General features: G+C 29.5%; 1 protein-coding gene across 1 annotated transcript in view; it reads left to right on the top strand.

Moving 5' to 3' along the window:
- Nucleotides 1-899: 899 nt before the first annotated feature.
- LOC117170046 overlaps nt 900-12,378 on the top strand; it is a 199,501-nt gene continuing 188,022 nt past the window's right edge. Inside the window, exons 1-2 of the mRNA XM_033356565.1 lie at nt 900-953; nt 1,041-2,232. Of these exons, the coding sequence (XP_033212456.1) occupies nt 900-953; nt 1,041-2,232 (1,246 nt within the window). The remainder of the gene's footprint in view (nt 954-1,040; nt 2,233-12,378) is intronic.

Here is a 12,378-nt window from a genome sequence, read left to right as displayed (position 1 = left end):
TCTATGGACCAGTGTTGGTGAGAGATCTTTGCGTTCGTGTTGGTTTCACTCTCGACTGTCGGCCGAGTCGTATCGTGTGCTCCTCGTTTCTGTACGTGTGGTGTCTTCGTGCTCCAGTGTCGGTTGGTCTCTCTACGAGAGCGAAGCGAAGAGTGCTTGCCCGAACGGAGAACAGAACCGCGGCACTCGTTCAGTAGTTTCTCGGACGCCGCACCGGCACCATCCGACCTACGTGATAACCCCAGATTCTCCTATCAACCCCCAGCTCTCTTCGACCAATTAATCAGAAAAATCCGCGGCAAAATATTCACAACAGTACCCAAAAGTCGAAAAAAGTTTTCTCTCATTTTTCTAGATAGTATCTCTTATCAGATAGAAGTGATTGGCACGTGTTCACCGACAGGATTGTCTGGATTTAGTGCTGTGAGTGAATTTATTTTGACTTGTCAGGAGACTGTTTTCAAAATGTTTGTGAAGTTTTAGTGGATTAGGGTAGGTCAGAAGAGGTAGCAAGTGAAGTGAAATCTGAATATCTAGGAAACATATTATTGAGAGAAAATCTAAGAGAAAAATAAGTGAAGAGTCAAGAAGGATTTTCTCAAGTATTCGAAAACTCTTTTTAAAGAGTTTTTAGGTTCAGTGAATTGGGGTGGGTCAGGAACAAGTGAAGAAGTGAGTCGCGGAGATACAGGAAACTGAGTATCACCTGCAGAATCAATCATTCTAATCTGGATTGGAATTAGCTGAAATATTCCTCCAGAATCATTCGGAGTCTCGATTATTCTGGAGGTATATCATTTGGACCAGATGCCACCACGGAGACCGATTCCCTGGTTCCCGATTTTTGCGAACAAACCCTTTTAGTAAACCTTTAGGGTAGATAAAGGTGGGGTGTAATAATGCAGGAGGATCAAGAACCCGGTGCCTGCATGGTGCCCGCGGACCCTCCCCGAGTGCGTGGCCGAGGAAGAATTGATGAGACCAGAGGATTTTTAAAAAAGGGTGGTTGCCAAGATTAAAAATTGGATAATCCTCTTAAGGGTTGGGGGGGCTCGAAAGGGAGTGTGGATGAGAGCGTCATGCCCGCTGAGATCGACACGGGCGGGCCGAGGGTGCTGCACAACTATGAGTGTCCCATACCGACCTCGAGGTCCAGTTCCATCCCCCAAGAAGCGAGGAACCTTGAAATTACTTGGTATCAGGATCAAAGATTCATCAAACCCTCAACACGTCAAAGAACCTGGAGTGAGAGTTTATTGGAACTGGACAGTTCGCCAGAGGTCAGGAGAAGAAGGTTCAGAAGGTCGAGGAGGAGGAGTGAGGTAGTTGAGGAAGGCAAGGAGAAAGTGAATGAAGTTGAAGAATGGAGAAATGAATCTAGAATCGAAAAACTGCAATCTGGGGATGAAGTGCGACCTGAGCTGCGGGATAGCTTCAGTGTCGCGAATCAAGTATCATCAACCACCTGCCACGTGATTGCTAACCGTGGATCTCATAGACACCCCGAAACTAATAGACCTCCGAAGATTGGGGATTTTTTTTTTAAATTGAAGGGCAGGTTTAAGAGCGGGTTCGACCCGCGAATCTCATGGACATCAGTATCTAGTGAAAAGAAACCTCTCGCCTCTAGTCATCCCTGTTCGAATCAGTCATTCGAGTCAATCCGCAGCAACCCCATAGTTCGAGATTGTTCGAGGGAGGAAATTTCTCCACTTGTCGAAAGTGATCCCGTTCAATTAGAGATTGTACCACTTATTGATCCAATTGATTTAGGGATCGACAGACTGAATCTGGATATTGATATTGAACAGTTAAGAAATTCAAGGGACTGTTTTTCCAGGTCGATAGATTGCGATTCAACTGATGGATTGATGAGTGTCAGAAAGAGGAAGAAGAGAAGGAAGTGTTCTAGCATTCGTGCCTACTTTCAGTTGGCTTTTCTCTTATTTTTTATTGCATTCGGGCAGAGTGGACTGTTCACAACGGGAGTGTTGAGCTTTCATGGGAAAAGTACTGGGCTTAGTGTTTTAACGATAGGTATGGTTTTGGGTGCAGTGGGGGCAGCGCCAGTGGATCTCATTAGTGACTCGGGTATCAGGGCTGAAAGATCGGCCAATTTGTCACATATTACGGGAGCATCGAGGAAAATTCAGATGTTTATTAAAAACAGGCATCTACAGATTCTTCCGGATGGCACTGTCAATGGGTCTAATGACGACACTTCCGACTACAGTGAGTAGATTTTTTAACATTATTTTAGGGTTTCCTGACCCTCAGTAAGAAAAGGAACCTTATTCATTTCTTTATTACTAAGAAGGGGAATTGTTAATTAAAAAAAAACGGGATTATTGAATCGTGGCAGAAATTTTCTTCAAGAAAGCCTGGTATTGGCATGAGATTTGATGTTACACAACTGACCCATTTTCTCAGCCGTGGAATTCTGCGGTCGATATGGGGCTAACCAATCCAAAACTTTGATAAATTCTTTTTCCAAATTTCAATTGTTGGACTTTATAATTTACTTAAGATTTATCAACAATATTTCTGAAAAGATTATGAAATATCTTTTTCAGTGTCGATTTTGGTATATTGCAAAATGTAAATTATAGTAGCAATTTTACTTTCTATAGAAAATTTTTTTTCGTCTAATTTAGTAATTTTCGAACGACCGTGGCATAGGTTAGAATCGAGGAAATGAAGAGAGTACCTACAATGTGATTGGAACGCGACTGGGTCAACGGATCCAAGAATACGCGTTAGTACTAAGCGTTCCTTTGCTTTCTTAATTAGTCCGAGCTGACAATTACGTCAGTATTGTTTGTACTGCCTTTTTGAAAGTGTTACATTCTAAAAACGCTTATCAGCAGGAGCTCGTTGACTTCAAACTTATCGCGAAAATGTCCAATTGCCTATCTTCAAGGACAATTGCGACAGTTTTAATAACGGAATAAGAGATTTCTTCCAATGTTTTTTACATGGCTAATTTACTTCTAAGTATTTTTTATTCATTTTCATATCTTTTTTATGAAAATGAGTCTAATTGTTTGATTCAGTTAAACGGTCATTTAGAAAAAAAATATTGGCAAGATGTTCCTATAAATAAATAGAAATGAGACAATCGATCTTGATCGATTGATTAATCAAATATTTTTTTGGGCATAAGTTCTTTTCAATAAAATTAATGAAGGTGTTGTATTCCTATGGGTCTAAGATTTCATGCCGAAATATATTGTATTTACAATAAAATAGTTAAATTTTCAATAAAAAGAGAAGAATTGACTGTAAAGTCTAAAAACTTTCCAAAAAGATGTTTTTTTTTTCGAAAATTTTTTAGACTCAGAAAAAATGAATTTCCTACCAATACGTTGCATTTAGAATCAAATAATTCAACTTGCAAGCAAAATATAAGAAAGTTTAAACAAAAAACAACAACTTTTTAACAAAAGAGTTTAATTTGCAACCTAAAATTATTGTTTATTTTTGAAAAATTCAAGCAAATTCAAGTTTCTAAAATATTGTTGAATATTCAAGCCAGAAAGACGAGTTTTCTACAAAATGGTTAAATTTTTAACCCGGTAAAATATGAAAATAGTTTCTACATAACAATTACATTTTAAATAAAAAAATATAAATTTCAAAAAAGGAAATTGCAAACAAATTGTCTATTTTTAAACTAAGAACGATCAGTTTTAAACAACAAATTACATAGTTAAATTTCAAGTTAAAAAAAAATGATTTTCAAGCAAGAACAAAAATTAATTTTCAACAAAGTAATTAAACTTTCTACGAAGCAGTTTAATTGGAGATCAAGAAGATTAATTTACTATACAAAATTAGAAGAAAACCAATAAATTTTTTAAACAATTGTTTAGTTTTCAACTTAAAACTATCAAGTTCAATCCAATAATTGAATATTTAGATTTTCAGTTAATTTTTGAAACTAAAACCAATTAATTTTCAACCGCAAATCACATAGTTCAATTTGACGTATAATAAATAGATTTTCAATTCACAAAAAAAAGAATTTTTAATATGTAGTGTAAATTGTTACCAAGAAGTTTAAATTTCAATTAAGAATAGTAATTTTCTACCAAAAAAAAAAATTACAACAAAATAAATCAATTTTTAATTATTGTTGAATTTTTTAATCAAAACGATCAATTTCTATCAATTAATGGAATCTTTAAAATTTTAGTTAAAAAAATTAATTTAGAATAAAAACGAATTTTCAACCCAAAAATATGAATTTTAAACAGCGACAAAATTTCAAACAAATAGTTGAACTTTAAACTAAAAACGATCAATTTTCAACCATAAATTACATAGTTAAATTTGAAGTTGAAAAAATAGTTTTCAAGAAAAAAAGAATTTTCTACAAAACAGTTAAAATGTCAACCAAAAGTGGATTTTTAGCTCATAAATGCATTTTTGATTAAGTATTTTAACTTTTAAGCTATCAGTTAAATTTTCAGTCAAATGTCAAGATGATTCTTTTTCTACCAAAAAAAAAAAACTAATTTACAACAAAATATGTCAATTTTCAACTAAAAGTGATCTACTTTTAACTTAAAACGATCACTTTCTATCCAATCATAGAATATTTAAATTTTCATTTAAAAAATTGATTTTGAAAAAAGATGAATTTTCAAGAAAAAATATTTTTAAACTAAAAACTCAAAAGACTCAAATTTACAATAAAAAATCAATTTGGAATAAAATAGGTTAATTTTAAACACTTAAGCTATTAAACCAACAAAATAATGTTTAACGAAGTATTTCAAGCAAGTAGCTGAATCGTAACCAAAAAATATGAATTATTAATGCTAATTTTATCAATAGAATCTTGATCTAAAAGCGATCAATTTTCTACCAAAAATAAAAGCGTGTTAAAAAATCAGTTAAAAACTTAATTTTCAGATAAAGTAAAACGAATTTTCAATAAAACAGTTCAAACTTGGATCAAATGGAAGATTTTTTAATCAAAAGAGATAAATCGTGAACCAATTAATCTGATAGTAGACTTTTCAATTTAAAAGAATTAACTTTGAACCAAAAAAGAATTTGTTTTCAACAAAACAATGATAAAATTGTAATAAAAAAAGAATGAACATTCAACCAAAAAAGAATTAACTTTGGGCCAAGAAAGACAAATTTTCTACCCAAAAATATGGATTTTCTTATAGAATGGATTTTAATTAATTTAAAATTGGATAAAAGGCAAGAAAATTGTCATCATGATTACTGGGATCCTGATCTTAACTTTCATCGAAAAATGGTTGGGTTTCCTTATGTATGTATGAGTATGTGTATTCATTGGGAATGCAAAAAAAAACGAGAAAAAGGGGGAGTTTTTTGAAAAGAGGGGGAAAAGGATAAAAGGAATGTTGTTGATTTTTGAAATAATTCTCGATCCAATGCCCCTATAAAGAATGAGAGACCGTGATTAGCGCTCACTTCAATCTCAATCACGTGCATTACCTCCAACCATATAAAGGGTTGTTCTATTTTTTCGCCATCTTCTTCTTTTCCTGTTCCATTTCCCGATCTTTGGAACCGTTTCGCACGGATCTGCTGAAGACGTTTCAACGAGGACACGTAGTCTGGCGTGACTGCTTTAATCAGCTCAGCCAGGGATAATTGAAGTTAAGCATTCCTCGCAAGTACAACAGAATCGGGAAGAGGATCAATCATCGAGGAATTCGACTGGCAGAACTTCATTCCTAGATTCATCCTATTTTTCTCTGTAGTCTGTTTCGTTTCGACTTCCCTCGGGATGGAGGCGAGATCAAATAATCGCCGTTTCTCGAGGAAACTTGAGAAGTCGAGTAGTCGAGAGACACGCGACGAATGTGCAAACCGATTTTCCGAGACGTTGATAGCAATGCGTACATTCTTTAGCTTCTGTGAGAAAACATAATTAAAGAGCTGCGAGTTCAATGGACGAATAATTAGTTCTTCGCTGATGTTTATTGTCTGTGTCGTTAGTCTTGCATCCAGGTGTCGTCTCACAATGTTGTCTCGTGGTTCTGGGTCATTGGAGCAGGAAATAGAGCTATAAATTTATTGCTAATAATATCCCTCCAATTACTCCATACCGCTTCATTTTGCTTTTATCGTAATTACTATCGCAATTTGTTTCCTTTCATTCTTCTACAGTTTGTTGAAAGTTCATTATTTTCGGTTCAAAAGTCGGGACCCGTTCATTTTTCGGAACGGATAAAATTTAAGAAAGGTAAAATTTCAGAATTAGGAAAAAGGAATAAATCAGAAATCCAAAACTCTGAATAGTATTTATTCGGAAACCAAAGAAGCGGAATGGGTAAAAATTCGGAAACGTTAAAATTAGGAAGAAGTAAAAATACGGAGAGGAAAAATTCGGAATAGTAAATAAATTTTGCTATTAGCAGGTCTATAGTTTTTTTTATTTATGGTAGCATACAAATATTTATAACAGTAAATTTGAATAGCATATCATAATAAATTTATGATATCCGTCATTTTAAATTTTTCACGAAAAAATAATTATTTTTATCATTATATAATTTAAAAACAATTTTTAACGTACAACATAAATTTATTATGATATGATATTTAAATTTACTGCGATAAACATTTGTTTGCTACCATAAATAAACAATTATACACCTGCTAATTTCTTCGGTTTCCGAAGAAATACCTTTTAGAGTTTTGGATTTCCGACTTATTTCTTTTTCCTACTTTTTGCTATTCCTACGTTTTACCATTATGTATTATAACCCATTCTGAAATTTTACCTTTCTTAATTTTTACCGTTCCGAAAAATGAACGGGTCCCGAAAAGTCGACCATCCATTTTTTGGATAAAAATCGACTGACAGTGCAATTCTTAACGGATTTTGATTTTTCTTTTTTAGAATAGACCGTAAGGCTCCCAGGTATAACATTTTACTGTGCAATTTTTATTTTGACTTAACAGAAATGTGTTGTTTAACAATAAACTTACGACTTTTTGTTGCTAAACTTTTCCATGATACCATTTCTTTTAAGACTTTGAAATTCATTTAAAAAAGTCATAAATCAATGTAAAAACTAACTGCAAATTATTAATTAGTGTGTTAGAGTAACACAACAATTTTTAATAATGTTATAACAAAAGTCATTTTTTCGTGATTTGCGATGATTAGCTAATTCGGACCCATAACTTTTGTATAAAGTATCTCAGATAATGATGTCACTTACAATAAGTTAAGAATAGATAATGATTGCCAATTATTTTAACAATTTTTATAAACAAATGCACACTTTGACCATTTTATGATGAAAAGGCTTGATTGTTTTTGCGGAATCAACTAAAATTTTTTTTCCTAAGACTCCTTGCTTTGATATTCTGCATAGTGACCAAAAAATGTTTATTATTTTGTTTAAAAATTAATCTTTCTGATCATAATGAACATTAGAATTAATTCATTTTTTAAATAATGATTTATCATTTTAGTTGAAAATATATCTTTTTGGGTGAAAATTTAAACATTTTATTCAAAATTCTTGTTTTTATAGTTAAAAATTAATTTTTTAAGACGATTTAACTACTCCATTTTTAAACTATTTAGTCAAGGACTCAATTATTTCTTTGATAATTTATCTTCTTGGTTGAAAATTCGACTAATTAGTTAAAAGTTAAACTGCTTAGTTAAAAATTCAGTTTTTTTGTTGTTCATAATTCGACATTTTAGTTGAAAACTTATTTCTGTGATTTTTAATTTCACTGCATTGTTGCACATGTTTTCGCTTTTTTTTTGTCGTTGAAAATTAATTGTTCTTATTGAAAATCTAGCTTTTTCATTTTTGGCAGAATATTCAAGTATTTTCTTGAAAATCATTTTTTTTTAATTAATTTCAACTACTACTCGGATGAAAGTTGAACTGCTTTATTAAAAATTAATTCTCTTTTCAAATTCATACATTTATTTAGACATTGAACTATTTAAATTTGAAATTTTTTTTTTCATTTTTAAAAATTTTAAATTACAATTTTTATTTAAGATTTAACTATTTTTAATTTTTATGTCATTTCTTGAAAATTCTTCTTCTTTGGTAGAAAATTAATCTTCTTGGCAAAATTCTTTTTTTCTGAATTCAACTACTCGGTTGAAAGTTAAACTGCCTTAATAAAAATTCATTCAGTTTTAAATGCTTCATCATTTTAGTTGAAAATATATCCGTTTATTGAGAATTTTTTTTAATTTATATTTTTTCCTTGAAATTCGATTTTGTCGAATCTAAAATACAACTTTATTTGGTTAAAAAATATTCTTCCTGACTAAAAATTCACCTTTTTCGTTGGAAATTCAACTAATTAATTAAAAGTTAAATTGCTTACTTAAAAATTTAGTTTTTCTTGTTGTTAATTCGTCATTTTAGTAAACAACTTATTCCACTGATTGCTAATTTAACTGCTTTGTTGAAAATTCTTTCCTTTTTTTAAAACTTTTTTGCTGAAAATTTGTATTATAGGATTCAAAAGTAAACTATTTTATAAAAAGTTCTTTTTTATTTGAAAATTCTACAATTTGGTATAAGATTCAACTATTTGTTAAAAAAGGAAACTGATTTGTAAAAAATTCGTGTTCTTTTCAATTATAAATTAATTCTCCTCAATCAAAATTTAATTGACTCATTTTTTGTTTGAAATGGATCTTTCTTAGTTTAAAAATCTGCAATTTAGTTTAAAAACATTCAAAATAAAAATATAAACTAAAAGTACTTCAAACGAAATTTTGACTAACATCGCATTTCATTTTTCAAACTATTTAGTTGGAAATTTATGTAATTTGTTGAAAATCCATTTTTTGTAGAAAATTCGACTGTTTGATTGAAAATGTATTTATTTTGTAGAAAATACAACCACCTGGTTACAAATTGATGCCTTTTTTTTTAGAAATTTCGTACTTTTTTGTAAAAAAATATTCTTATTGGTTAAAAATCCAACTATTTGGTAGAAGATATATATTTTTTGACATTTCGTATTCTTTTTGGTAGAAATTTTTTTTAGGGCCAAATGGAACTGTATGGTGAACTTATTTTATTGAAAATTTAACTATTCCATTTTTGCTCAAAAGTTCATAATTTCTAGTTTACAAATTCAAGGTCTATTTTTTTCAAAATCCAATAAGAATTTTTTATTTCTATCATATTCTTTTGAATACTAAGAAATTATTCTTCTTATTATTTTTTTAATTAAAAAAATTGTCTATAAATTTATTCATATTCTATAATTAGTAAAAAAAGTATTTAGTATCAATCGAGGAGTTGACTACTCGACTTTTGTATTTACAAAAGACTTCAAGATTTCAAAAGAATTCAAAATTTGAAAATATTTCAAAAAATTCACAAAGATTTCGGAGATTTCTCATATATTAAAAAGATTTCAAAGAAATTCACAAGGATTTCAAAAGATTAACAAAACGAAAGATTTTCAAAAAAATCACAAAGATTGCAGAAAATTTCAGATATTTACATAGATTTCACAAATCTTTTAAAAATGTCAATTATTTTACAAATATTTCAAAAGATTTAAAAAAAGATTAAACAAAGTTGGTAGAATTTTTAGAAATTGTACGGAGAGTGAACAAAAATATTAAATATTTGAATATTATTTTGCAAAGATTTCAGAAATAATTTAAAGAGTTCAAAGAAATTAACAATTATTCCACAAATATTTTCCAGATGTCATAAGATTTCAGAAGATTTCAAAGAAAGGCACAAACATTTTGAAATTTTTTTTACGTTTCCACAAATAATTCAAAAAGTTCAAAAGATTTAAAGTATTTCAATGGATCCTCGTTATCAATTCGCAAATTTAAATTTCGCGGCAAAGCACAAAAATAATTAAGAAGAATTTGAAATAGGTGCGACAAAAACAGAATTTAAAAGAAAAGCAACGACAAAATTATCCAAAATTTCCTTTCCGAAATTTGTACCAGGAACCTCGATCTAATTTACGTAGACCAATTTCAGATAAAATTAGAGAACGATAATTTGATAAGATGAGGAAGAAGGAAATATTTGGTAATATCAGTTTCACTTTTAAGACCTTTAACCTAACGAAGCAAAGATTTTTATGATACATTATAAAAAAAGTAAAAAGTAAAAAAAAATTTAGTAAATCCAGTAAAAAAGAGATACTACCAAATAAGTTTATATATAGCTGTAAATCTATCGGATACTAACACTTATAAATACTTTAAAATTCAATGTCTTCGCCCGGAAAAATAATTAACACATACAAACACTATTCGCACATATATTCGCATTATCGAGTGATTAGCATGAGACAGAAGTGTCTTGAGATCAAAAGGTTACCACCTACGTCCAATATAATCTCGTCTGCAGACGTCATAATAAGGGCTTTTACGTAAAAACAAAACACATCTTTAGTCTGCACTTTAAAATCAAACCTTCAATAATTATTGTAATCAAATTTCAAATCACTACCTCATTTCATCTTCTAGAAAGAAAAACTGAAACGAAACCTACCTTACCGACTTCGCGAACATTCTGCAGCCTTGGTGGTTCGTGTCCGTGCTAACTTTCCAGAATGTTCTCGACGTTCTCGTTGTTTATATTAAATGTTTAATTGAGATAATAAATTACCTTAAGATGGTTTCCTTACAAATTCATTTCTTACAATTGCTCAATATAATTTTTTGATGTCAAGGAGACTCTTCTAGAAAATTCTAGAAACTTAGCATGGGCACAAACCACTTCAGCCGCAGAATGTTTTGAGAATCGGTAAGGGTAGCTTTCGTGGCCTAGAATCAGCCCTGTCAATCTATTGATCTCCTTATTAATGATTAATTTAAAAAAATAATTTTCATCACTTAAAATTTAACTATTCCATTTTTATTGAATAATTGAACTTCTTTTAGTTAACAATTCAGGAATTTTGTTGAAAATTCGCTTTTTTTGGCCGCAAAATTCATCTTCTTTTTCAAAAATTCGTGACTTTGTTTGAAAATTAAGCAATTTTGTAAAATTTGCTTTGTGGGTAATTCAATAATTTTGCTAAAAAATAATTTTTTGTTGAAATTTCAACTATTTTGTCGACAATTCGTTCTTTTTCGGTTGTAAATTCAACTATTTTAGTAGAAAATTTTACTATATTACAATATAACTTATTTCTGTGATTGATAATTTAACTACTTTTTTCAAAATTTGTTGTTTTTTTGTTATTGAAAATTCATTTTTTAGTAGAAAACTAATCTTTTGGTTGATAATTTAAATAATTGGTTGAAAATTGAACTATCTTTCTAAGAAACAATTTTTTTTTAGTCTAAAATTCAACTTTTTTAAATCGCAAATTAATCTTCTTGGTTTAAAATTCAAACACATGATTGAAAGTTGAACTGCCTTTTAAAAAATACACTTTCTTGGGTAGTGATTGATTATTTTAGTTAAAAATGTGTCATTAAGGTTGAAAACTTACCTATTTTATTTAAAATTCGTTTTTTTGTTAGAAATTAATTTTGGTTGTTAAAACCTAATTTTTCAAATTGAAAATCGAACTATTCCATTTTTGTTGAAAATCTACCATTTTCAGATAAAAATTAGTTGTTTTTTTTTGTTGCGAATTAAATTTTTACCGAAAATTTAGCTTTTATATTTTTGCTTAAAATTTCGTCTAATATCTTGAAAATTCTTCTTTTTTGTAGAAAAGTAATCTTCTTAGCGGAAGTTTAATTTTTTTCTAAATTTAACTACTCGATTGAAATTTGAACTGTTTTATTAAAAATGTATTATTTTCTGTAAAGGTTTTATCATTTTAGTTGGTAATTCATTTGTATATTTAAAAATTTAACTATTTTGTTTCAAATTGATATATTCTTCTTGAATGCATTTTTTTTCGTCCATAATTGCACTTTTTTTGGTTGAAAGTAATGGAAAACTAAACTATTCCATTTTTCCAACTATTTAGTGAGGAATTCAAATATTTCATTAATAATTATTCGTATTAGTTGAAAATTAAGTTGATTTGTTAAAAATTAAATTTTTTCTTTTTAATGATTCATAATTCTACCTAAAACCTTATTTCTGTGATTGATAGTTTAACTACTTTGTTGAAAGTTTGTGTTTTTTTTGGCTGAAAAATTTTTTTTCTTCTAAATTTAACTACTGGGTTAAAAGATGAACTACTTTGCTAAAAATGAATTTTTTTAGGTAATTCTTTATTATTTTAGTTGAAAATTTATCTCTGGTTAAAAATTTAACTATTTTATCAAGAATTCGTTTTTTTTGTGGTTAAAAATTAATTTTTTAAATGGAAAATTGAACTATTCGAATTTTTTAACTATTTAGTAAAGGGTTTAACTATTTTATTAATAATGCACCTTATTTTATTGAA

This window comes from Belonocnema kinseyi, chromosome 3 (genome assembly GCF_010883055.1).
Source record: "Belonocnema kinseyi isolate 2016_QV_RU_SX_M_011 chromosome 3, B_treatae_v1, whole genome shotgun sequence".
NCBI lineage: Eukaryota > Metazoa > Arthropoda > Insecta > Hymenoptera > Cynipidae > Belonocnema > Belonocnema kinseyi.
The sequence above is the reverse complement of the archived record's forward strand: the minus strand, read 5'-3'. Positions and strand labels throughout refer to the sequence as shown.